The sequence below is a fragment of the Varanus komodoensis genome, unplaced genomic scaffold, assembly GCF_004798865.1.
Source record: "Varanus komodoensis strain SLA01 unplaced genomic scaffold, ASM479886v1 scaffold1, whole genome shotgun sequence".
In the NCBI taxonomy this organism is placed as follows: Eukaryota; Metazoa; Chordata; class Lepidosauria; order Squamata; family Varanidae; genus Varanus; species Varanus komodoensis.
The window spans coordinates 20689110-20717034 of NW_025335268.1; the positions used below are offsets into that span (position 1 = coordinate 20689110).

General features: G+C 43.2%; 2 protein-coding genes across 7 annotated transcripts in view; both read left to right on the plus strand.

Annotated features, from left to right (window-relative positions):
* Nucleotides 1-18976, plus strand: part of AHCTF1 (AT-hook containing transcription factor 1) — a 67218-nt gene extending 48242 nt beyond the window's left edge. For 5 of the 6 annotated variants that reach the window (XM_044419228.1, XM_044419219.1, XM_044419255.1 and 2 more), the window contains exons 30-36: nt 1060-1177; nt 1822-1922; nt 4289-4452; nt 4624-6628; nt 8327-8460; nt 17784-17881; nt 18114-18976. In XM_044419228.1, the coding sequence (XP_044275163.1) occupies nt 1060-1177; nt 1822-1922; nt 4289-4452; nt 4624-6628; nt 8327-8460; nt 17784-17881; nt 18114-18318 (2825 nt within the window). In that variant the 3' untranslated portion in view covers nt 18319-18976. The remainder of the gene's footprint in view (nt 1-1059; nt 1178-1821; nt 1923-4288; nt 4453-4623; nt 6629-8326; nt 8461-17783; nt 17882-18113) is intronic. The other variant, XM_044419264.1, reaches the window with a different exon arrangement.
* LOC123033993 (kinesin-like protein KIF28P) overlaps nt 18860-27925 on the plus strand; it is a 35360-nt gene continuing 26294 nt past the window's right edge. Inside the window, exons 1-6 of the mRNA XM_044450991.1 lie at nt 18860-18882; nt 19666-19864; nt 23487-23678; nt 24566-24769; nt 25929-25964; nt 27536-27760. Of these exons, the coding sequence (XP_044306926.1) occupies nt 18860-18882; nt 19666-19864; nt 23487-23678; nt 24566-24769; nt 25929-25964; nt 27536-27760 (879 nt within the window). The remainder of the gene's footprint in view (nt 18883-19665; nt 19865-23486; nt 23679-24565; nt 24770-25928; nt 25965-27535; nt 27761-27925) is intronic.

Here is a 27925-nt window from a genome sequence, read left to right on the forward strand (position 1 = left end):
GCTTTTGCCTGTTCTGGGAACATTCAGGTAAGCAGGAGCACAAGTGTGTAGGAATCAAAAATATTTTTCCAAATGCCCCCTTCTCCCAGTCTTTCAATCAGGAAATTGGGAACTAAATAGAATAATGATGCTAACTAATGGAAAGGATCCAAAGTAAAAATTTAAAAGATATCAGGTACTTATTTATTTAGAACTTTTATATGCTGTCCTCTGTGCATGGCATCTCAGGACAGCTTACAAACAAGAGGTAGGCTGAATCTATCTCTTGAGACTCTGGTTGATGTATCAGAAAGGGAAATGGAGGACCACAGAGGGAGCTTCAAGGCCTCACATCTGACAGAGATCTTGGAGAAGATGGGGAATAAGGGTTTGGAGGATGCCTTTCTGATCTGCTGAATTGCAAGCCACCAACTACATCACTATAAAATACTTGGATTTCAGGCTAACCGGCCTCTGAGGCTCAACAGCACAGGAGACGAGAGTTCCATAAGCAGGGGAAAAACATCTATTTCTATCTCTCTCCGATGACTAACACACAATTCTCTTTGTATCAGTTCTTTCCCTGTGTTGGCTCTGCAGCACTATACCTCCAGACCACTGATATAGACAGATAATTTTGGAGAGCAGAAGAGTTGGTATTGGACTTCACTTTAGGCCTTGGAGAAGGCAGAAACAGTGTGACAAGCCTGGGCTTTTCTGCCTTCTCCAGACTTAATACAAGATGAGAAAAGGTGCTGCTTCATTGCTCTGAATGATGGAGAATTTTGAAGTGTGGTGGAAAGGGAAAGAATGGTTGTTAGCTAAGCTAAGCCGAAACTTTTCATTTCCATTCAAATTTGTAAACCACCTAGAGAATTTCAGCTATTGGGCAGTATAGAAATTAAGTTTAATTAAGTAATTTCTGTATAACAACATTCAGTATGTTAAGGTTTGAGTGAATAAAATGCAAGGATACTGCTGGGTGGCAGGAGGAGGGTAGTACATTTTTACAAGGGTATGCATTGGTTAAAAGAAAACTTTGAATAACGAGATTGATGATATAACTTCTGTTGTCCATAGGGTTCCCAGAGAAACAGGACAAGGAATGTGGCTCAATTCTCGAGGATGAAGTAGTTGTGATGGGTCATTTAAATGTTATTCAGGACACTGTAGTCTCCTTAATGCCATCCGATGAAAGGTGAATATGCTAGCTATGTACTGAAAAGAATGGTTTGCTTTAAATCAGGATAGGCAATTTCAAAAGGTCCAGCAGCCATTTTTGTCCCTGGACTTGTCCCTGTGGGCTACCCACAGAGCCAGATTTTCAACTGGAACATGAAAAATAGGGTTATGGTTTTCCAGGTAATCTGACTATATTGCGGTCCACAATAGCTACAGCACAGGGTCAAATGGCTGCAAAATGGCCACTCAGGGTGCTATTCTGATGTTTTTTAAAAACATGCTTTGTTTTTACAATGGGACACATACATTGCCCATTCCTGCTTTAACTTTCGCTTTCTGGGCAGCCGTGATTGTGATGCGTACTGGTGACAGGCGGGCCACTGCTGGAGCCCCACTTTGCAGTCTTGTTTTAGGCATTAATTAGCTGCATCTTCAGAGTTAAGTGTTGAATCACATGAATACTTACAGCTTTATTTATAACCAAGAAGCGGTTTCTAGACTTTTCTGTAGAAGTGGCTTTTCTTGCAGTACAGCTTAAAATAGTTGTACTGGTTTAAGAACTGTTTTAACAAACAAGTAACTTAATGGCTTTCATAAAGCTATTTTAAACACATTTTATTCAGAATCTGTACATGACTATATCTGTTTTTGTGTACGAAGTAATGTCCTAGAATCCAGTATGCCACCATTGATTGAAGACAACGGTCATCTTGCTGAAACGAGTCCCCAAGCCTTGGAGCCAGGAGGAACAGATGTTGAATGTATGTATATTTGAATTGTACAACTGCAACAAGCAAAAAAGTGTTTTTCCCTGGCTGTTGTTAGCAAGTGGAATATATTTGAAACACTAGAAGAGTGTGACTGTACTCTCTGGTCTGGTTCACATTTACTAACAACCCAGACTGTGCTTTGAGTATGAATTAACATTAAATCATAAGAAGGTTGCTATGTAGAAACCTTGCATTGTGGTTTAGATGTAGGCTGTCAGCCACAAAGAATGCAGAGTTCACAGCTCAGTAACAAACCATGAGTTCTCTTCCTACATTGTGGTTAGGAACCCTTATTTAAATTGTAGCACTAAGTCTACACTTAATGACAACCCATGATTTAATAACAGTGCATACTCTGGGATTTTTACTATCTGTAAACTAGGCCACTACATGCCTTTGATGCATGCATTTAAAAATTTGTAAGCCTGGTGTGTTTAATGGGTTGATATGGTAGCTTTCAAATGTATTGGTATGGCTCTGTTAGTAGTATAGAATAGACTGATATGATATTACACTCAAAAGGACCATTGCTCCTCTGTTTAATGACTTTGCTGATACTGCCTCATATTTTGTAGTGTTCTTGTATAACAGACCATGTTACAGTGAAGGAAGTAGTATGCTTTTAAACTTCTGTATGAACTTGAAATTTGGCAATTATTGCATAAAGATGGATATTTTAAAATTGCCATTTTCAGATTAGTGCTAACCTATAACTTAGTTAAAACTGATAGTTAAGTGGTCAAATGAACTTGGATCAACTGAAGCATTTCTCTAGTAATCTTGGGAATTAAAGGGGCAGATTTTAAGGGAGGATTTTTGTCTTTCTACATGGAAATGTAATATTGGTATAGAATCTTCCAGAAAAAGGATGAGTCTTTGAGTTGTTGGTATTTTGCTATTAAGCAAAAATATTTTGTTCTGAAAACCTCTTACAAGGAAACTCACCCACAGATTCTCTAATATGTATAGTAAATATCCAGCACACATTGCACAAACAGACCAGTCAGCTGTGGTTCTTCCAGAGGTCTAGATCATAAGCTACAACCTGTAATACTTACAAGGAAGCAGAGTAAAGTTACACAAAAACCCTGCTGTATATGTATTGTCAATTGGGCATATACAACAGACCACTATAGGCAGGACTGACTGTTACACTGGCAATTCCTAGGTTGTTTAAGCCAGATTTTGCAGGGGTGAATGGAATATTTGAAGTGTATACTCCTATTTTCTACTTTTAATCAATGCCACCATTCCTAGGTTGTTTCATGATGTCTGAACCTGGAACCAATAAACCATTGGTAATTGTTGGGTCACCTCTGGGTTTGAACTCTGAATTTTGGAATTTGGATGTCATAGAACAGTCCATTTTCATAGGTTCTTGATTAAAAGCAGAAGCATGCTCAACTCATTTCTGCAATTTCTGGGTTATACTACCCAGAAATTGACAGTGCAACATCTGAACCAGGTCTGTAGGTGCCTGTAATGCTGGCAGTAACGTAATCAAGTACAATTTGCTTTAGCACAATATATACCAGGGCTGGCCAAACCAAAGCTCACAAGCCACCTGCAGCTCTTTGAATTTATTTTGCAGATCACCACCCACAGGCACCCACTTGTGAGTCTCAGACTTCTGATATTTACTGTATGTGGCTCTTCCATTGAACAAGCTTGGCTACCCCTGATATATACTTAAATGAAGTTTAATATTTCCATTTTTAAGATAGGAATATCATGGTAGAACATCTCAAACATTGCAAAAGCTATATTTGTGTCATTTTGTTTCACTTGAACTTTGAGATAGGCGAAAATTGTTAGTTTACTATAACTTAAATGTGCACTATTTGCATTGGATACATACTCTCCCTGTAAATAAGTACCCATCTCTGCTCTTGTATATAGTTAGCACCAGGAGGCACAGTGACCTGGTTCTTATGGCACAACATTATCACCCACAGTGGCTTGTTGTGATGTAATGAACCTAGTGCAGTTTTTCAAGGGTGGCTTATTTTTCATGAACAATCCACCTTGAGAACCCATGCCTCATTGAGTTATTCAGGGTAGTTTGTTTTCAAGGTGGCTTGTTGTGACATCCAAACCTGGCAGAGTGGGTTCCCCTAAGGCTTGTACTGGCATGTTTCTGATTACTCCTCTGCATGCATCCCAAAGGATTATCTGTCAGCATCATCATGGATTAGCAGTTGAATAACAAACCCATGGCAGCTTGTTCTCCTTATTGCAGTGTATGAAACAGCCCGGCGTGTCAGAACTATCTCATCCGTATATCAGCCACTAGTAAAGAATGTTCATACAGAAACTATGAACTTGGAATGAATAATGAGAGGCAAACTTTTTTTCAGCTGTCATCAGTATTCCTGATAGTGAAGATGTTGCCAGTATTCATTCCAAAAATGAGCTTGATGAGAGAGAAGCAGTAAATGAAGATAAATCAGAAGAAGTGGTTGAAGAAGATGTTATAGTAGTCCTGCAAGAAAAAGTACCACCTAATGTTGAAGATGTAAATGTAAGAAAAGTCCTTTTTAATTTAGTATTTCAGCATTTTATTGAAATCTGTGCCAGCTCCAGGTGCAGCAATGTCCTGTGTGTCTAAAAACTGAAATGCATTTGTTCTATTACTGTTAAATTGCCTGGAATATATGTACTAAAATTAATCTTACATGCTTTCTGTTTTTAGCTTATTGGAGATGAAAAGCATGAAGTACAAGTTTCAGAAGCTTTAGTGGAGGCCTTACCATATAATGAACTGTATCCCTCCAATAGTCTCAAATTTCAATACAACTGTGACACTGTAGAGCAGCAGGTCACGGGTGAATTACTTGGCAGAGATACTGATGAAACACCCTTTACTGAAGGAGATGGAGATCTTCTATCTCCGAACAACTTCACCCTAATACTAGAAGGGGATGATGAAGCAGAGATGGGAGAATCTACTGTGTTGCAGACTGTTCCTGATAAATCAGCTAGCCCAAAACCAGAGGGTGAGGGCCTGAATAACATTGGAAGTAATATCCAAGAATTTCCTACAAATTCAGCATCCACAGTTACTAGTGATCAGAAAGCACTGAATACTGCTGAAATATTGCCATATGACCCACAACCTATCAGGACAGCTGCTGCTGAAAATCTGCTGGATGTAATCAGAGTCACAAATAATGAATTTTCAGCTGAAGTAGTGGAACAATCTCCTCAGGAAAATATAAGCAAGAAGACTCCTCTCCAAAATATCCTGGAAACAAAGGAAGATATAAAATTAAGTCATTTGGTGATGTCTAGTACCAGCACAACAAAGCATTCAACACAAAGTCCAAAGGTCACAAAATCTGATGATCAGCCAATGACGAAGATTGAGAAACCAGAGCTATCAGTACTGCCCACTCCACGGAGAAGTGCTAGACGAGCCAAAGAGACTTCAGATATTCCTGGAAGCCTTCACCTCAGTCCTAAAAGAAAACATCATGATCAGCAAACACCTCAAGCTATTGCTTTTCCAGTCAAAACAAAGGAGTGTGACTTAGAAATAGCAGCAGATGTTCATCCTATTGCACAGGAGTTTCAGGCAACCATTACTACAAGGAAAGGGGTTAGAAAACCAAAACAGCTTGCCGTAGAACCTCATGAGCAGCCACCTTCTGCTCGCAGGAGAGCTGCTAGAACTACAAGAAATTTAGCAGGAGATCAAGAAAGTAGTCAGCTCATCATTGACCATACAATACAAATGACAGTCAATCCTAAAAGTACAAGAAAACTAAAAACTATTGCTTTGCATCTTGCAGAAAATGTAATTTCAGGTCAGGAGGTAGAATCCCATGAACAGCAGGTGAGTGCAAAACCAAGAAGAGGAAGGTCAAGAAAACATGGCATACTGGAAGTAATAGCTCCATCAGAAACAGAGCCGGGAAATTTAACATTACGTACACCAGTTAGAAGGGGTAGATCTAAAAAGTCCAGTCTACCAGAAACAAGTTCTGAACCACAGCTTCTTGCACAAACGGAACAGGAGAAAACACAAAGCACAAGTATATCAGAAACTGTTCCTGATCGAGAGGCTGAGCTTCCTGAACAGCTGCCTGTGCAGCGTAAAAGAGGCAGACCGAGAAAGAATCCTTTCGATGTTTCAGCAAATGCACTGTTAGATTTGTCTTTGTCATCTCCACCTCCTCCTACAGATACAAAACCTTCTGTCACTACTAGAAGAAATACTCGGAGTGGGGCATCAAACTTGTCTACAAGTGCAGGATGTTTACCTTCCCTAGAAAGCTCTGCAGTGAGCACCACAACGAAGAGATCTAGAAGAATTAGATCTGCAGGTGAAGAAAAAACAAATGCAGAAAAATCTAATATTGATGAACACTCGGTCCAGCCAAGGGAAGCAGTTATTTCAGCTAGGAGTTCTGAAAAGAAGCAGTCGAAGATAACAACAATCAGAAAGAGGGGTCAACTACCATCTCTCTCTGAAGAGGGTACAGAGGAGGAAGAGCTCTTGACACAAACAACTGATAATGTAGCTGAATTGCAGTCCACAGACATGGCCAAACTGAGGCTTGATGAAACAAGGAGAACCTTGACAGATAAAAGGACCAGATACAGCAAGAAGAGTGTGAAACAGAGCCTCTACTTGGATGTAAATGAAGCCTTCTATTTTTCTCCTCCTCTTACAAAGCTCACAGAAAAAACGAAAGGTATTTGATTTGGGGGAGGGGGGATAGGCAAATCCGTTATTTAAGGAGGTGGTTGAAGTCCCATTCATGTGGGTGTTCAGGATAGACTGGACATGCACATGGTAGGCATGCCATGAGCAGAGCCAGCTGGATCCAGGGGGTCAAACTAGATGGCCCAGGAGACTCCTTCTGACTTGCTCTGTTTCTGTGTTTCTAATCAAAATTGAACAAAACCAGAGCCAGAGAAATACTGGGGATTTTTATTCCAACAAGACTGCTGTATATCAGTTTTGCCATCAAGCCATTGCAGACTATAATATTTGGTATAAATTAGGGAAAACTAAAACCCTGGTTGGCTAGGGAAGAACATCCTGTGCTTTTTAATTGCTCATTGACACACTGTTAATGGTTTCTAGCACAGAGAAGATGAAAGGCAAACATGTTTGAAATTGTTGATTATAGTTAAAGGTGGTAAAAAAGGTGAGGAGTCAAAGTGACCCCTATAAAGAGTCCCAAGCCAAGATTCCTTATACAACTATTCCTTGGGCAGCTGTGGGAAACTCTGGAAGCTGAAAACAGTATGTTGGTCTGAATTGAGCCCATAGGGAGATGGCAAAATTTAGCTGTCTGAAGGAAACCACTCAGTTCACCCCAGCCAGTCATGATTGCCTCTAAACCAAAGGGAGATGAACTCCATCCCTCCATATTCATTTGAGTAATGGGGAATTACATTCATACAACAAAGTCTTTTGGTGTGTTGTGTGGCCAGGAACTGGCTTTGGGAACCCAGCATAAGTGAGAGGAGAAAGGAAGGCCTAGACTACAAGATAAGGAACTTCTTTGATGCTTTATCTCAGAACCTGTTCTTCCCATCCCCATGAGGAGGATGCTTTAACATTGAATTATATTGAATTATTAAATCATAATTATTATGGGGCTATTATAATCACTATATCATTGTAATTATAACTATAATCATTATGATTGTGATTCTATTCTTATTGTATTTACTAAATTATTATTTTGCATTTCTATCCCACCTTTTTTATTGCAAGGAACCCAGGGTGGCTTACATAGTTGTCTTCTACTCCATTTTACCCTCACAGCAACAACCTTGTGAGGTGGGTTAGGCTGACAGTGGGTGACTGGCCCAGTCAGCCAGTGAGTTTCATGGCCAAGTGGGGACTAGGTCCCCAGTCCAGCACATGAAACTTGTTGGAAGACTAAAAACACCAACCACTGGCCCTAACTTTGCACAAACAAAGAATAACATGTGGAGCAGCTTTGCCCAAGATCTCAATTTGACCTTCACTGTCCCTCTGCAGCCACCTGCCTGCCTCTTTAGACCAGTGCACCACTGAGAGTACTGCAGTGTAACTGGGCATTCACTTGAGCATCCAGCATTCTGATGTTGCTTCAGGGTTTGGCTGGATTCATTAAAAGTGGGAGCAGAGTTTTATTTAGGGACTCGTGCAAGAGTGCACTGCTGGATAATATTATAGCATAAAAACCACAAAACAGTCTTTGTGTAAAGTGAATAGCCTACTTTTTCTTGAAATCCTGACAAGACTTTGCTATGCCTAGACTGAGACGCAAATGCAAACTGGGACCTGCTCCACACTGCTCTCCACTTGTTCTAGGTTTAGAACTATGGCCAAAGTTACATGTTCGACATCTTCCATTTCAAGTTCAAAATAAATGTATGTTTTTGAATCTTAGGTGAACAAGCAGTGACGCCTGTGCAGCTCAAAGGTTTAGATGCAAGTTTGACTTCTCAGTTTGTCTTTTCACCTCCTGTTTTGAGGTCCAGGAAGAAGCAAGCATCCACTATTTCAAGGATTGTGGAAAATTTGGTAAGGAAAACTTGTGGTTCTGTTTTCCTTTCTTTCTGTTCCTTCAGAAACCTGAACAGAGCAAACTAGGAAGTTTGCAGTGAAGCAGCCTTCCTGTAGGGTGGGATACTGCTCAGTGGAGGATTTTCCACACTTTTGTATTTGAAGTAGGTTTATTCAACAACTGCTGCTGAGGGTTCAATAAAAGTTGATTTGCATGCCCTCCCAAGGCTTTTTTCTGAGGCTTACATATCCTGCACTTGTTTCCTTTGCCTTTTTTCAGAATCTGTGAAGGCTGTTATCTTTCAGTTGCAATTAAACTTGATCCAGGCTGATCTTTCCTGTATTAACTTATACTTGTTAATATTAAAAGATGATTTCTAGACCAGTAGAAACCAAAGGGGAATAGGAGATCAGAAGCAACTATAAATGTTATATACAAGTAATGGTAATATAATAATGAGATTTATGTAGTCCACAAAACACTTATAAAACAAGACTTAAAATTGCAAAGCCAATAGTGCAAAGAAAAAGTAGCAATACAGTTACCTGGTACAGATGACATGGCGATGTTTTGTGAGAACTAGTATTGATAGCTGTATCATCTGAATCCACACCATGTCTTGCAGGATGGCTTATGTTCCTGGGAAATGTATGGCAGGGGTCTCAAACTCAACTTACCTGGGGGTCGCTGGAAGTAGAGTCTGGGTGAGGCTGGACCGCATCAAGTATTCCACCACCGCGGTGGTGGTGGGCCGCTCATCCCGCGGCTGGCCCGGGCACCGCTGGCGCTTTGAAGGCCGCAGGGCCCCTCCCCTGTGCCCCGCCTGTCCTGGCAATTGGCCTGCGGGCCACGAGTTTGAGACCCCTGATGTATGGCTTGTTCTAGGTATTGTTTGTACCACAATGGGTTGTCATGTCATTGAAACCTCGGAGAACAATGTCCTTATGAGCAGCTAGTATCAGCTAACATGCTGGTTCTCAAGAATGGTGAAGCCCTCTACCACGCTTCATAATCTTGTTCATGCCACTGCCAGTGATAGCCTGTCCACTAGTGTCCAAGCAGCGCTTTGGAATAACTCACTAGTTTGCCACCCTTATTTACCACAGCAGCAACACTAAAATCCCATAAAATGGTGCAACTATTTTCATAATTGCTATTGCTATTATTTTTGTTAGACTTCCCTAAGTTGTCCTCTGAGTTCTAATTCTGATTTGTGCAGTCTTGCCCCGTCAGTTTTCTTGTCTATTTCAGCTGTCAAAGGAAGCCACAAAGTGGAGTAGGAAATAAGGAAGACAAGGGTGTGTATAGGTTAATTTGTGCACGGTTGTCAAATTGTCAGTTGAAAAGCTCTGGTAAAGGGAAAAGGCAGCAGAGGAAGGTGCACCAAAAGATGCCTTCCGCCTTTTTCACACATCCCCAAGTCTCCAGCTACTCCAGAAAGGGGAGCTAACCACCGTACTCACTTGTGGCTCCTTCTCAAAACAGTTCTTTTTGATCTCTGTGCAATCACACATATGCGCATTGCTGTGCAGCGCAAGGCTTTGATCGGAGAGAAACTTCTACAGCTAAATGTCACGAAGTGGGCAGGAGCCTCCCCCACACCTTTCGGGGTTCTGGATAAGAAAGGGGGCTCCGGCCCACTTCTCCAGTTTCTTTTCGACCGCAAGTCTTGCTGCATCACCTGATCAGTCTGAGAACTTCGCTTCCTACCTCTCTTTTTTTCCCTTGCTTTCTTATACTCACTCCTACCAAACCAAACCAAATTCTCCTCTCCCTTTCTCTGCCTCCCACTAACAAGAAAAAAAATTAAAAGGAGGCCCTTTTTTCTCCTCCTCTTCTCACACTCAGCTGCTCACTCATTTCCCCGCAATCCCTCTATTTCCTTTCCTCTCTTTTCACTGCTTCCTTTCACTGTTTTTTTCTTCTTCTAATGGCCGATGCAGCTTTCCAGAGTTGTGCCTCGTGCACAGCATGCCTCCCAGCTGCCAATGGCTATTCCTTGTGCCGCCTCTACCTTGGTGAGGGGCATATCGTGGAGACCTGCCTGAACTGCCAGGCGTTCAAAAAACAAACACGCCAGCAGTGGACAAATTGGTTCTGTTTTGTCTTATGGCAAAGAGCCCTGCATATGGCCAACTCGAAGCTGGTGGCCAAAGAGCCGTCCAACCTCCCTCCAGCTGAGTCTGCACAGCCTGCAAGAGGAAACATGAGGGGAAGCTGCTGGCGCCCATCAGTGTCAAGAGGATGAGGAAGCGCCACATGGTCATTCCCCCCCTCCACCTACCAACAATTCTTTGTGCATGCTGCCTCCAGCCCAGGACATCAAGGCCCTGCTGGCAGATTCCTGCGCCACTCTGAAGACAGACCCAATCCAAGTCAGGGATCCACATCCCATGCACATTTCTCCATCTCCACCACCCCTGACACCCATGACTCCCGAATACCCTGCTGCTGATTCCCCATGCGCTGCATTGGCCAGCCTGCTCATCCCACCCACAAAAAGGGATAGCTCATCTTGGAGACACCAGGGATCGCCCTGCTCCCCTTCTCTGGATTGGGCATGCAACATCCTGAATCCTCATATCCAGAGGACTTTTCCAAGCCTTTGATGGATCTCGATGGGCTTGCTGCACTTCCCCACGTGCACCGACTGGACTGGGAGATGTCTGCCTCATCCATTGAGGACCTACCTCTGGGTTACAGCCACACCAACCCCCAAGCTCATGCCCTCTGTCACCACGCTGCCCACTACTGCAACCTTGCCAGCCTTGCCTCACAGCATAGGAAGGCAGACTCCGACCATCATCAGCGCTGTTCCCAAGCCCAAAGCCAAGGACCTGTACTGACTCACACATGCGACACCACACAGCAATGAGAGTGCTCCAGTGCTGCCCCAGCCACTGTTGATGGTGACCTACAGTCATGCCAGCATCGCAAGGCCTCCCACAATGACTCCGGCCTCTACAAGGCCCATGCATGCACTCATTGACGCCAACATGCTATCCATGCTGACCTTATCACGGCTCACCACTCTAGAGGCCATGTCATTCCAAGACCAGCTGGCACCCAGGCAGCCATGCACACACACCCTTCCCACAGCCTCCAGATGTGACATCACTCTGCTTACAGCTGCCAAGGAGAGGACCCTCGCAATCCAGCCAGCGCTGTTCTCCATCCTTTGACTCAGGTCAGAGCTATTTCCCTGATTCAGTCTTCTCCCTCTTGCCTAGCCCCCCTCGCTGTTCTTCCCCCAGGACCAGGACACACTATGGGTGGAGAAGGAGATGCTTCACTGTCCTGGTCCTCCACATGGCCAACCTTGGCTTTGCTGTCTCCCAACCAGTGGAGCCCACAGGTGACCTTGTCTTTGGGGACCTGACTGCTGACAGTGTGCCCATCTCCATTCCCTTCCCCCCAGCCCTTCTGCACATGGTACAGTAGTCTTGGAGATCACCTGCGGTGACTTTAACTACCTCCTGCCGCATCAAGACAACATATTGAGCATCACTTCAGTGACTCCCCTTCCTGAATCAACATCCCAAGCCCAGCTCTATTATACTAGAGTCTATGCAGGATGCCTCCCAGCGGGACCACTCAGACCAGCAGACAAGGAGGGTCGACGCCTCGATGGCCTGGCCCACAGGGGTTATGCTGCCTCTTCCCTGGGCCTTCATGTAGCAATGTATTATGCCACCACAGCAAAATACCAGATGTTCCTTTGGGGAAAGATGGGGACCCTGGCGCAGCACCTCCCACACAAGCAGCGTGAGGTGGCATCCTTGCTTCACACACAGGCTGAGCAGCTGTCCAGGTACCAGCTAGACAGCAACCATGTGGACTGCAACAAGAAGGCTCTTTTGGGAGCCACCAAGCTCCATCACCATGCCTGGCTGCGCTCTGCAGGCCTCCCCCAGGAGACCCACTCTTGCACTGAGGACGTGTCCTTTGATGATGAGGGACTCTTCAGCACCAGGATGGACAAGAGCATGGACTCCTTCCACAAGGCCAGAGCAACCACCAGGCATACGAGGTTTGTCTAGCTGTCCCAACCACATAAGTGGCAGGGCCCCTCTCAGCACTAACCACCGGTCCTTCCCCAACTGCCTCTTCAAGGCTAGGGCTCCCCCTAAGAGGCGGGACACCCAGCCCTGTCAAAAATTTGTACCTAAGCATCGGATGCCAGATTCAGGCATTGAGGGTCAGGTCCAGGCAGCGCCCCCCCCCCCGCCAGCTTCACAGACCACTTGTCCCAGTTCCTCCCGGCTGGGAGTCCATTATTTTGGACTCCTGGGTCCTATCTGTAATCCATCACAGGTACAGGATTAAGTTTGATATTTTCTCACCCCTTGACATGTTAGAACTACCACTTCCTTGCCTGCCTTGCTGGCAGAGATAGAGATCCTACTGTCCAAGGGTGCAATCAAATGTGTCTCCATGGACCTGCATAGGGGATTCTATTCCCATTATTTCACAGTTCCTAAAAGGGACAGGAGTTTCAAGCCTGAGAGGCATCAACAAGTTCCACACCCCCAAGAAGTTAAGGGTGACCAGTCTGCAGAGCATCCTCCCCCTGCTCAAGCAGGGCATTTGGTTAGCCTCCATAGACCTCTAGGATGCCTATTTCCATATCAACATTAACCATGCATATAGGCACTTAGACTCTGTATAGGGGAAGTGACCTTCCAGTTTTTGTCCTACCCACCACACCACATGTCTTCACCAAGTGCATGGTGGTGGTCTGTGCCTTTCTGCCGCCAGGGAGTTTAGGTGTTCCTATACCCAGATGACTGGCTTCTCACAGCGCCATCCATGGCCGATATTTCCTGGGCAGTTAGCACCATCTACTCACTCCTGCAGGGCCTGGACCTCCTCATTAATCATGACAAGTCTGTTCTCTCCCCTACCCATTCCATTCTCTTCATAGGGGCTCACCTGAACTCCATACATGGGAAGGCCTTCCTCCGACAACCAAGGGCCAAAACTCTTGCCTCCCTCACCAAGGCCATCAGAACTGCAGCCTCTTCTATGGATGACACCTTTTAGAGACTCCTGGGCCTCATGACCACTACACTATCCGTGGTTTGCTTCACTTGCCTCCAGATGAGACCCCTGCAGCTGTGGTTCATGGAAGTTTTCACCACGGGCAGTGACCACTACCACACCAACCTTTGCCCCCCACCATGGGTCAGAGCCTTGCTCCATTCCAGCCAGCCTTGCAGCCAGGCTCCCATTCTCCACTCTGGAACCAGAGGTCACCCTCAGAATGGATACCTCCAGCACAGACTGGGATGCTCACTGCAGAGACCTCTGCCCTCAAGAGTATCTGGGAGGACCGCAACTCCTGAAGTCACATCAACCTCCTGGAGATAATGGCCATATACAAAGACCTAATCCGATTCCAGGATTCCTTGTAGGGCTGCCATGTCCAAATTGCCACAGACAATACAACCATCATGTATTACGTAAACAAACAGGGCGGGACCCGCTCCACCTGCCTATCCAATCTCGCATCCTCCACCTGGGATGGGTGCCTAGGCAGAGCCATCTCAATCACAGGCATTCACATGGTGGGTTGCCTAAACACCTTAGCAGATGCCCTGAGTGGATGTTTTCACATCCCATGAGTGGAAACTCGATAGTGTGGTCCTCCATGACCTCTACAACAGCTGGGGCACTCCAGAGAGTGACCTCTTCGACACTTCCCAGAATGCCAAGTGTGACTGCTTCTGCTCCGAATCAGGATGTAGGAGGGACTCCTTTGGGAACACATTTCTCCTGAAGTGGCAGGTGTCTCTGTTCTATGCCTTCCCCCCCATTCCCTCTGGTCCCCAAGGTGATCGCCAAAATCCAGAAGAGTCGCACAGACTGTTTCCTCCTCATCCCTGGTGGCTATGACAGCTGTGGCTCCTCCTCCTCCTCCTCCTCCACCTGCCCCAGAACTGCATTCTCATCCTTCGAAGGCCAGGTGCTCCACCCAGACATCAGACCCTGAACCTGACTGCCTAGAGAATCTGCGGACATTGTATCCCTAACCAGCACTACCCCCGGCTGTTGCCTGCATTCTACAGGCTGCTCTAAAATCTTCCACACACACGTCCTACCTAACCAAATGGACTGCCTTCACTCGCCAGGCCAGGGCAAGAGGCCTAAACCCTTCCCATACCTCCATTGAACCCTTCAGAAGCGCTTCAGCTCAGAACTGTCCCTGTCCTCCATCAGGGTCTGCCTGGCTGTGATCTCGCATTTCCACCCCCAATCCAGGGGTCCTCTGCATTTACACCTCCCCTAGCACACAGGTTCCTCTGGGGTGTGCAAAACATCACCAGTATGCCCTTGTACCCCTTTGTGGGGCCTCTCTGTTGTCCTACACCAGACAGCTGTTCAAGCCCATGGCAACAACCAACCTCCACCTCCTGTCCTAGAAAACAGTTTTCCTCATCACAGTCACTTCAGCCTGCTGCTCAGGTGAGTTGGTCAGTCTTAGGGTTGACGACCCATACCTCACTTTCCACAAAATGGTTCTCCACCCAGACCCACAGTTCCAGCCCAAGATCACCTCTCCCTGCCAAATGAACCAGGACTTTGTCTTCCCAGCCTTCTTTCTGAGCATATCCACTCCCCTAGAGGAACTGCTCCTCCACCTGGACATCCGCAGAGCCCTTGCCTTCTGCATGTCGCACACAGAACAACTCCACTGAACAATTCCGCTGCACATCTGCTACGATGGCCTGGTCAAGGGGAACACCATCTCGCCTCAAGAGAATTGCCAAGTAAATTCCAGTATCATCTGCCTAGGCTACAAGATGGTGGGCCTTGACCTTCCTTCACGCCCCAACACACACTCCACGTGAGCACAGGCTACATCCACCGCTTCCCTGGCAGGAATCGTTCTCCATAACATCTGCAAAGCTGCCACTTGTTCCACGCTATCGACCTTCATCTGGCACTACAGCAGGGGTCCCCAAACTTGTTAAATAGGGGGCCAGTTCATTGTCCCTCAGACTGTTTCAACTATAGTTTGAAAAAAATATGAATGAATTCCTATGCACACTGCACAGTAAAATTAATCAAAATTAAAATAAATTAAAAATAATTAAAATTTTAAAAATTAATTAAAAATGCTTGCTCCGCTCCCTCGGGCTGCAGCAGAAGCCCAAGATGAGGTGGGGAAGAGCATGTCCATATTCAAGGGACATAGCTACAACACAACCAAGGCACTAGATGCAGTATTTTGCATAATACAGCTGATGACTACAATTGGCATTTACAGAGAATGAAGCAAAAATACTAAAGATAAATACTGTTAATGCCACTCTTAGTATATGAAGCATGTCAGCCCAGAACAATTCCCACAATACACAATGGCTGTATTTGGATGCAGAGCTAATGACTACCAAATTTTTTTTAGTGCACCCTTGCCAAAACTGGTACTGTCCAGATGAGTTGGACTACAACTTCCATTGGCCATGCTGGTTGGGCATGATGGAAATTATAGTCCTCCCCGGTTTGCTAATCGCCCATATGGGTGCTTGCACAGAGACCATAAAGAAGAAAGGCAGGTTGCTTACCTTGTAACTGCCATTCTTTGAGTGGTCATCTGTGCATTCACACAACCCACCCTCTGCCCTACTGCCTGAGGTCATCAGACCACGCCCTCTCTCTCCACCACATGGGGCCATTTGGGAACATGCATGGTGGGCATTTTGAGCTCTCACCCTCTGGTTACTCGGAGATGTGATCGCCAAGAAAACTGGAGAAGTGGGCAGGAGCCCCCTCCTTATTCAGAGCCCCAGAAAGGGCATGGGGCTCACAACCACTTGCTGACATTTAGCTGTAGAAGTTTCTCTCCGATTCAGGCTTTGCGCTGCACGGCAATGTTAATATGTGCAAATGCACAGATGTCAACTCGAAGAACGACAGTTACAGGTAAGCAGCTGCTTTTACTCTAAGGCATTCATTCCCCTTCTATTTACTTCCCGTCTGTTAAATTTGCATATTTTGTGGGATTTGTGTGATGTGATAACACACCCAATTCTACAACATAAGAAATGGCAAAACTTTGCTAATACCATACAACAAATGGTGCAGGTAAAAATTTTTAAATTAACTAATAAATATATATGCAAGAGTTATAAGGACAGGCAAAATATTTCTCTGCCCTGTTTAAAAAATTATATCAGATTACAAAATCAATTGGTAGAATGTAACATTCCTGTATAAGAAATGGATTTCAGCTGCATAGTTTTTTCCAGTGGCAGATTAAAGAGACTTCAAATGTCAGCTTCAACATAGATTCTAAGCATCCAATTTTAAAAATGGTACCATTCGAGGCATATGATTATACTTAGAGTGAATGATGTTAAATACTTTTGTATTCAGATCAGTATGGGGTGTGTGTATGTGTTTGTGTGTGTTCAAGGCTGGGGCAGAAAGCATCATTTTGGTTAACATCCTCAGGCAGGAAAATCATCTTCACTGTAGTCTTCCAGTCCTTGTAGCTTTCAAGGAGGGGATTTTTTTCTCCCCATTTTGAGGGGTGGCATGAGCTATATGCAACCCCCCTGATTTTCATGGTCCTTCAAACTAGTTCCCTCCCCAGTCAGCATAGAATTGTAGTCTAACACACCTGGAACATAACTGGTAGGAAGAATGCTTCATGCTAATCAATCAGAGCTTGCAAACCCACTTCTTTTCTGGAATACTTTGTCAGATCTCTTGACAAGGATGTAATTGACCTTTATTAAAAGAGCAGGTACAGAAGCAGCTTACATAATGTTTGCATTCTTCTTAAAGAGTCGGTAGCCAGTATGGCAAACTTACCTGACAGAGCAAAGGGATATTTTGGTAAATGCTTTAGTCCTCATGGGAATTCATACGCAAATGTGACTTTTTAAAGCAGACTTTTCTTTCACAAGACTGTGAATCAGTTATCATTACCTGTTCATGAAACTATTCCTGTTACACAGCTTATGTCTTTGAAATTTGGAATTTTTGTATGCCGTCCCATTCGCATAAGCCTTGGGACCCTCAAGGCTTTGGAGGGTCCTCAGTTGATGAATGATAGAAGAGACAGAAAAGACGAGGATAAAATGGCCAGGCACCATTTCACCTGACCCTACGTACTTGCCCCTCCATGTTTTCTGGCTTTAAGAGTTCTTACAGCTATTGGGAAAGCTGCAAGCAAGTATATTGAGTAACAATCATGTAATATTATATTAATTGTAAGAAACTACAAGAGCCTTGTGGATTTGTGTGTGGGGTGTACCTTTTAAACCTGGGTCATTGAGGTAAGGATATGCCATCACTTTTTGTATGCTTAACACTCTTCACTTGTCCTTAGGAATTACCAATTAAGGAAGAAAAGGATGTCATTTCAATAGAAACATTAGAAAAGCAGAAAGTAAAAAGAAGCAGAGCTACAAGGTCAAAAGCAAGCAAGTATGCAAAGATGCCATTTTGGTTGGGATTGGGGGGAAATTTGCTTCAAAAGCAACTGCATGCAAAAGGGTGCCATCCGTACATTTGGTGTTACGACTATTTATGGTATAAAGAATTGTGAGCAAAACAACATTAATTTGGACTTGTTTTTTTGTGTGACTCACCTAATTTAGCCTAATTCACCTAAAGAAGAATGTTTGTTAGCATAACCGCTCTTCTCTCTTCCTTGCAGAGTCCTAGGGAAAGATGGTAGTTGGTCACCACCACCAATGGAAATTAAATTCATTTCTCCTTTCGGAACCCCAGTAGATGGAGCAAAAGGCAAGCAGAAAGAAGCTGTGGACAAAGCAGAAAAAGTTGCTCAAAAGACTCTTCGTAGGAAAGAGAAAAGACTGTCTAGCTATCCAAAGCCAGTTGTTCGGAAGAAGATGCTATAACTGTTTTTAAAACTGTGTAATATACACTAATGTTTGTAAAATCATCAGAATTGTGTGGAATATTAAGAAAAATCATCTAATTTGGAAGATAATTTATATAAATTATTGTAAAATTTCAGAAAGCTAAAGGTCTTCAATAAGTAACTCCATGTGGAGTGTGATTTCTTCAGTCAATGCAGTTTTTCTATTTTATAAGACACTTCATACATTTATATTATATGTAAATACATCTTATTTTAGGAATGTTAAATAAAATGTATACTTAACAATGATTATTGTCCACTAGATTTTTGAGAGAATATTAGGGTGTGCGTGATGCAAACAGCTCAAAGGGGATTTTAATGATGACTTGCCACTGCTAATGCCTCCCTTAAAGGAGACTAATAGTCTTTTTTTAAACAAAAAACCCCAGTTTGAACTTGCAATGTTTTTAAAAATTAAAATTTGGCAGTTTTAGGATTCATAGGAAATGTTTTGATCTTTTGGGAATTGGTAATAGTTACCCATTACAAATGAAACCTTCCTCTCCTTACTGATGAACATGTACTTTATTGAAGTTGGAATGTAAACAATTGTATTGAAGCTGTGCAATATTTTTTGTATTTGTCTTAACTTGGGAAAGCTGCTCTTCAGTTTATAAAACAAAATCTCACCTCAATTGTTTCATTGTTTTTTCAGTTTGCTGCCTCAGCAGGGGGTCTCTAACATTTGAGATATCTATATGATCAAATCTATCAATGATTGGTATCAACATTTTCAGGGATTTCACATACTTCAATTGACTCAGATCTGATATTTTGAAATGAGTCATGTTTTATAGATTTTGGGGTTATTCGAAATAATACCACAATTTTGGTAAAATAAAAGTTGTCTGGAACTATATATTCTTCTGTAGTACTTGACACATCCCTGCAGTACAGAAAAGGTGAGAGCAGGTCAAAGCAGACATGGTCTTAATTGAGAAAAAGCAAAATGTAGGCAAACACACTCAAATCTCTCAGAAGACGCCCAGTATGCAACTGGTTTAGGTGACCTAGTGGAATTCCTCTTAGAAATAATTCATCTATTTAGTTATAATTTATGACTTAACATATTAATAATTGAGTAGTTTAGAAAGATATTCCTGTATTAGGCTCCACTCCACCATCTTTTTCAAGGCAAGGTCCTGAAGGGAGAGTGTGCCTGTATACTGCATTCTTGTTTCTGGATTTCCTGGAAGAATTAAAGCCATAAAAACATGCCAGGTTCTGAAAGTGTGAAAGTGGCAGTGCGTGTGAGACCTTTCAGTCAGGTTAGTAACACATTTTATGTACTCTTGAAATTAAGACGTGACCTTTTTTATTGCAGAAAGGAAGAGGGAGGTGAGGCGAGGCTTTGGCAGGAAGGAGAAGGGAGCCATGCCCAGACTGCTGGCAACTGTGGCACATGTGCTAGAGGGAGGAAACGGGCAAAGCGAAGCTTGGTGTTGCACCCAGGCTGTCAGGCTTTCGTACACAGCAGAGTAAGTCTTACTGGAGCAAACCAGGCCTGGCTTTTTCTTTATCTGGTGAGTGCTTTTGTTTGATTAGATTGCGAGATGTGTCATCTTGCGTGCATGTTAGATCAAGAAGGCTTCCAGGCAGGTGCAACCACCCCTCGTCTTCAAAAGCAACCTGTGGTTGGCAGCACCACAATTTGCAGCAAACAACTGCAAGCCAGCTACCACTTTAGTCGCAGTTTGTGTTGACAAGGCATTCAAATTGGAGAACATTGTTTAGATGGTGGTTGCTCCACATCAGCAACCACGCAAGTGTTGGGGCTATAGGCCCTGCCAACGCTGTGTGCCCTAGCAGTTGACCAAGGATGCTGGACAGTGTACTGGGGGCTGGAGAACAGAGGTCCAATGTGCTTTTTAAAGGATAGCATTAAAAGCAAGGGGTTTGCCTGATGCTTTTCTTATCCTAATGTTACAGTGATAGTTGAAGAGGCACTTAGAGAAGCTTTTTGAGGTTTGGTCTTAGAAATCCAATGCCCACTCAGTTGATTGATCAAGGTATTTCATTTCCAAACCTCCCTTGCCTTGCCGGATCCTGAGCTCATTCCTCTTTCATTCACTTTGCCGTCTTTTCCTTTATGTGAAGTTAGTGTTGCAGCACAGAGACAGCTGAGGGGCGAGGGAGGTAGCATGCCTTGTTTTGTCCACAGCTCATAGCTCTTGATGTTTGTAGTCTCTACATAAGATTGCCCCCTCTTTGAGGCAGGACTTCAATACCTTTTATATATTTCTGCAGCAGGGAATCCAGCAGCTGCAGCTTTTCTCACAGTGATGGAAAAAGCTGAACCTGTTAGAGATTTAGGTCATGTGCCTTTGGAAGGTGAAGGGTGCCTGTGATGAGAAAAGGGGACAACACCAGACCTTGTATTAAAGTGTTTTTCTGCTCATGGTCTTGAGTGAAGTAAAGAAAATTGGGTATTAGTTTGAGGCAATGAGGGTGGGATATGGAAATTTTGCTGATAGTCTGTGTCCAGAAATAGACTGTATTTTCACCTTTGGAACAAATAATAACCTCCACTGTGATAATGCAGGTCCTGCACTTCACACATGGCTGCAAGCCAAGACTTTTTGCAAGCACCTTCTTGCTGCTCTTTTTGTCTCCTCCTTTATTCTCCCCTATAAATTTACAGATCTTGCTTCAAAGCAACAGGCACAGGAGTACTGATCAATAATCTATATTGATGTTTAGCCTTCCTTTTTGAGTCAGATGGAAAGAAAAAATATTAGCCACTTCTACTTTGTTTAACTGATTAACTTTTATGTATTTTGTTTAAATCCCAATGCTGTACTAAAATTCATTTGGAAGAGGGAAGGGCAGCCTTTGCTTCAAAAGAGAGACAATTGGAAGAGGAAATTAATTTCTTATTTATTTTTCAGCTCTGCAGATGTTGGCTGATCATTGCCAAATTTATCATAATTTCCTTTGATTTGATATATCATCTAGGGATGGCTAGGCTTACACACGACCCTGAACCCATAGCTTGTTCTAGGATTGTGGCGTGGATTGTAAATTGCCCCTACCCCCACCAGGCATAAAATTGGGTGGCTTTTGTTCCTTCCCTGATCCAGCAAACCTTCCTATACAGAGTAATTTGCCGTGTCAAAAGCTGGCTGCCTTTTTATCTCTTCTGTTGAAGGCCTTTGGAGTGTGCAACATGCAACCCTCCAGATATTTGGCTTGCGATTCCTATTCTCCCTCACCACTGGCCACACTGGCTAGGACTGATAGGGTTAAAATAGATTAAAATATCTTGAGGACCAAAAGCTGCCCACCCTTGGTTTAAGGTTATCACCAAGAGGTCTTAACTATCTCACCTGGACTTGTATTGCTACTGCAAATAACTGTTTGTTTTTTTAAGGGTGTTTCAAGCTTAGGTAGAATTTTAAACAGATCAATTCTAAGGTGCTTGAAACAGCTGCTCTCCCTTCTTCTCCTTGAAATGTCTCTTCTCTTGAACTGACAAGTATTACACTCAGGTAAGGACTTAAGAGTCTAAAGTATCAACTAACAACTTCAAAAGAAGTTATGTTGAATTCATTCATAGTAATACAAGTAAAAATTGTGTAGTGCTTCCCAGTTCAACAACAGTCTCACTGTGACTTACGCACAAATAGAGGAATCCATCATGAATATAACAAATTAAAAATCATTTGGAAAACTTACAAATACATTCATAATGGAAGGCAAGTTTTTAATCCTAGTTCAAACTTCAGTTGTTCACTTGTGTTCTGAAAGATTTGAGTGCATAACACATACAAATGAAATTTTTTCCAGATGCAAATCTCCACTTCGTGAAATAACTCCCTAGACTCAATTTTGTTTCTGTTTCAGTGGTAGTAAACGCAACCTACTGTGTTGTAGAAGTTAAATCCCTTAATATGCTGTGTCGGGCCATGTTATTGCAGATCTGATTTCTTGTTTATGCGTGGTTGTGTTGACATGGATAACTATAAACCAGGTTTCACTGTTGACCAAGGCTTGAAGGTACTTTAAAATCCCATTGAAATCTGCACGGCCCATTTATGGGGTGTGTTTGTTGAGTACAAATGAGGCAGTGCAGAGTACCTCTAAGCTGGTGCATGGGAAAGAATGCATAAGCTGAGTTTGCATATTTTGTTACTGGTTTTAGGAAGGCATATTTCATCCATGCAAGAGTCTTTTTACTAAACAGAAGCCATTCAGGGAAGGGAAGTTTTATGTGCTAAATTCCCTGCCCTGTTGCACGACAGCACATGCCAGATTGTATCTACTCTGGCATCTGGCACAACTACCTTGAGAAGAGTATATGTTGCTGGAAGTCAGCCAAAAAAATGCATTCTGAAAAACTTGTATGAAGAGCATCTGAGAATCAGGAATGTAAAGGTTACATCAAACTGCATGAAATACTGTATGTATTTTCATCTACAGTACTTGCTAGAGAAACCCCCAGAACATAAGAAAAGCCATGCTGGATCAGACCAGTGGTCCATACAGTCTGGCACTCTGTTCACACAGTGGCAAACTAGCTTCTCACAGGATCCTTCAAGCAGGAGTACAAAACCTCCACCTGCCCAAGATCTTCAGCAACTGGTATACAGTGCATGGCACCTCTGAGAACAGAGTTATCACATAACCGGCAAGGCTAGTAACCATTGATCGTCTTCTCCTCCATGAGTCTGTCCAACCTCCCTTTAAAGCCCGGTTTTGGTGGCCATCACTACTTATTAGGATAGTGAATTCCATAGTTTTGCTGAGTGAAGTACTTCCTTTAACTGTCCTGAATCTCTCCTTAATCTCCTTCATGGGGTGACCACAAATTCTAGTTTTATGGGAGGGCAGGGAGGAAAATACGAGTATCTGTATTCATAGAAAGAAATTGCTGTTTCAAAAAAAAGTTAGGAACTTACTGAGATAGCTTCTTGTAATAACTTTAAAAAAACAGCTTTATTATTTGCCGATAGCTGCAATATCATTTTTCCTAAAATATTCTTGAAGTTTGTAACACAAAAGGCAAAGTATGTTTGCTCCATCGGGACCTGTCCTAAAATCAGCTTCCTCTCAGAAACCCAAATTACATCATGTCCTCCAAACTACTAGAAACTTAGTAACCAATTTGCACTTCCATTGTTTTAAACCTGACTCTAATTTCAACAGAGAGAGAAGAACGCAAGCAGTAGGTGTGTGATTTCTATGAATTCCAGCACTACAAGCATACATGATCCCAAGAATCCAAGTAATGTGAAAATGTTTACTTTTGACCTGGCATATTGGTCACACAGTGGATTTTTAAAGGACCAAGACGGCAAGCTCATTTCAGCTGGACCAAACAGCAAATACTCAGGACAGGTATGTGCCTTCAGATGTCCTCCATCACAGCACAAAAGCATAGCTGATCAGTCTTCACTTGGAGCAGTTCACAGCGCTGCAATGCAATGCAGAGAGAAACAGGGATAAAATCCAGTTCGCCATAAAAGGCTTTTTAGCTTTCTCTCCCTGACTTTAATACCTGAAGTTGCATGTTAATTATCTTGCATGATCAGAACCGTCATTAAATAACAGACAGAAAGTAGGTCTAAATCTGCTGGTAGATAACTGGTTCCATCTCTTCCCTGCTAACCACAAAGTATGTAGCTAGAATTCCTGTTATGCTCAACTCAGGTGAATATTAAATTATACATGTTATCCCTTTTTATGGTTCATGAAGATGCAGTTAGTAAGCATCTTTTGTACCCCACTTCACCCCAAGTTGCTAATTTGTACTTAGCTTCTTGGTAGGCCTCAGGGTGGCATTCTGGTAAAAAATGAAGTAGTTCTGCAAGGCAGAAGACTGCTGACTCCTGATCCATAGGACAACTGTGGATCTTCCTTGCGGAGGCTGCAATACATCCAGCGTGCCACAAGTAGCTCTGAGTAATGAGTTTGAAAGTACTAGCACTATGCATGGGGGATCCCCTTCAGCAGCAACTTCTACCAAAAATGGAGGGGGTGGTCTCAAGCAGCGCTCCATGAAATGTGAGGGGCTACTGTCAGAAGAAGCCGCTGCCCAATTGCAGTGGCTCACTTTGCTCATACACATTAACTTTGATGTGTACAGGGCTATTCTCTGACTTCTGACTGTGCAAGCCGAAGCACAGTGGAAACAGGCTGTCAGATCCTACGTGGATGTGCACTAGACACAGCTTCCCTTTTGTATTTGCTTTTGGATGTGTGAATGTACATCTCTGTCACTGCAGAGGGAAGTTTTTCGAGACCTTGGCCAGGGAGTTCTAGACAGCGCTTGGCAAGGATACAACGCTACACTTTTGGCTTATGGCCAGACTGGCTCTGGGAAGAGTTATTCCATGATTGGATATGGTGCAAACAGAGGGATAATTCCAGTGGTATGTGAAGAACTCTTTAAAACAATTCGAACCCAAGAGAAGAATAAGCAATACCAGGTGTGTTTGAGATGCATACAAGTTTGTTAAATCCAGCATTGATGGGTGCTGACAAAGAGGGCACGTGGCCTCCCTCACACACAACCTGAAAATGATTGGGATCCATGGAGGAAGCCTCTTGGTTGCTCCATCTTGGCCCGAATTCAGTCCTGATGGAGGCAGGCAGAGCATATGTACATGTGTGGCGGGTGATGTTTATGGCTGCTTCTCAAAAAGAGTTCCTTTTGAATAGGAATCACAGGTGTTCCAATCCATCCACTGTATATAAAATCCTTAGGCATTAGTATACAGAGTAAGTACAAAAAGATGCTTGTAACAAATCAGTCATAATGTCTATCAGAAGTGTGTTTATGCATTGACATATGTTATATTGATTTGGATGTATTGTTGTTTGGAGTAATGAATATTTCTGATTTTCAAAAAACATACTCAGTTTTTAAAACTCTCTATTCAAGAGAATGACTCTAGTAGCTAGAAAAAATACAACCAGAAAAAGTGCAAACCGGGTGCACATGGGAGACAAAAACATTGTGTAGTTCAGGAGACAAAATAAGGTCTGTATCAGTTTTACAAGTGGAACTCATTGCTGAATTTTGCTAAATTGACTTGGGGTACAATCCTATGCCAGTTTAGACAGAAAGCCTACAAGTCCTAGCATGTTTGTCTAGGGCAGTGATGACGAACCTTTTAGAGACCGAGTGCCCAAACTGCAACCCAAAACCCACTTATGTATCCCAAAGTGCCAACACTGCAATAAAACCTGAAAACGGAGGTTTTAGTTTAGAAAAAACAACTCACAGCCAGTCCAAGCATATCTATTTATCTATCCTTGGCAGCGCACTGACCATCCATGTGAAAGCTCGGATGAGTTGTGGCTAATGAGTTGCGGCTCGTGATGTCATCACCTGGTGCCGCTACTCCTTTCCAAGCATGCACATGTTATCCGATGACTGGCTGCTAGGGCGACTTGGCTCGCGTGCTGACAGAAAGAGTTCTGCTTGCCCGCTGCGGCACATGTGCCATAGGTTTGCCACCACTGCTCTAGAGCATTCTGGGTGTTAGCTTTTCCCTGCATGGAAATGTGCATAGGATTGTATCTGTAAACTGTTAATAGTGAAGGTGCTGAACCTATTTTGATATATCTCTCTTCAATTTTTAGGTTACATTTAGTATGCTGGAAATTTATAATGAGCAGGTAATTACAGTAAGGTTGACTATTTAATTCTTCCTTATTTTTCAACCTCCCACTTCTGGAAACCATTTATTTCTGTTCCATAGGGGAGCAGCACTGAGACAGAGACGGGAACCTGAACATTTTCCAGAAGGGTGTTAATAATATTTTAAAAATGAAATCAGGGCTTTTACACCCAGTCATGTGGCACTGCAGCAATCCTGCATACCACGTCCTCAGCAGGTCTCAGGAAAAGGGTTCACCACTTAATTGGGTTCACCACCACTGACTGGAGGTGGTGGGGGAAACAACTGTGAGTGTGGGAGGAGATTGCCTAGGCCAAAAGCCAACAGTCCCCTAATAGCACTTGTGCTGAGTGGAGAGGTGCCAGCTCCAGCCCAGACCAGCAGATCCTGGTTCTGCAAATATGAATGCTACACTGGGATCTCTGTTCTTTAATCTGCAGGCATTTTTCTTTAATTTGTTTGCTCCATCCCTTGTCATAAACACTCCCAATAGGAAAATGAAACTCTGGAACATCCCTCCTCAACCTGGTGCTTCCCAGACTTGTTGGATGGCAATGCACATCCACCCCAGATAGCACAATCATTGGTCATGACGAGAGGTGTTATTTATTTATTTATACACATATTTATAGGCTGCCTATAACTGCCAAGGCCTTCCTAGGCAACTTACAATACATTAAGCATATTAAACGTATTAAAACACTAACAAACTAAAACATCTATAACAATTTAAAAAAGGGGCACCGCATTCAGGGGCTAAGTGTTAAATTTTTTTCCAAAAAGGTAGGTCTTCACCTGGTGTCAAAAAGAAAGAGACTTACAGTCCAACCCACCTGTGTGGCACCTGGTTGTGGAAGCATGTTCTTGTTTATTTCTCAGCCATGTCTAGTTAACTGAAGAATGTTCAATATACAAAGGTTTGTGCAAGCTTGATGCTGCAATTGGGCATTTCATTTTAAGAATTTCTCATTTCCCTGTACAATTTGATAAGCAAGCATGCTATTTGAGCAGCCAGGAGAAATTGAATGCATGCCTACAGATGTACTGATGGCTACTGATTTAAATGGTTTAAAAGGGAATTAGACAATTTCGAGGAGGAGGAGGAGGAGACTATCAATGGCTTCTAGTCCTCATGGCTATACACTATCTCCAGCATCAGATGCTGTATTCCTATGTACACCAGTTGCTGAGGAACATGGGTTGGAAGGTATTACTGTGACCATCTGCTACTTGTGGGCTTCCCATGGACATCTAGTTGGCCACAGTATGAACGGAATGTTGACTTGATGGACATTTGGCCTGATCCAGCATGACTTTTCTCTTAACGATGTGTTTTAGACTACATATAACTCTTCAGGGACACCCATGTATCTAGTTAAGTTGTCAGTTCTTCAATTATGGTAACAATGAAAATGAGCCCATGGGGTGGCTAGATGCCAGAGGTACAAAACCTTTGCACATAAAGGTGAATATTTGACCTCTGTGACATCATTTCTCCTGCCCACCAAGATGTGCCCCTCTTTATTTTCCATGTAAACTTACTCTAAGAAACTTTGTCTGCAATCCAAGGTATTAGACTTGCTATCGAAAATCAAGAAGCGTGGTGGGCTGAAGGTAAGAGAAGATCAGCACCAAGGTTTCTACGTGGATGGTTTGAAGCAGGTGCCTTGCGACAGTTATGCACAAATTGAGAGGCTGATGGAACAAGGTACCAAAATAAGAACCACTGCTTCAACCTCCATGAATGCCACCAGCAGTCGGTCTCACATGGTTATCACCATCCATTTCAAACAGGTATAGTACTATAATCTCAAGCAGTGGTCTATTCACAGAACTTAACAAATGCATGTGAAAATCAGATTTTAATGCACTGTGTCTTCTGTGGATGTATGAATAGACTGTCAAAGACAGGGCACTTTATATTAGGAAACAGCTAATCCACCTGTGGCTTGGATCACA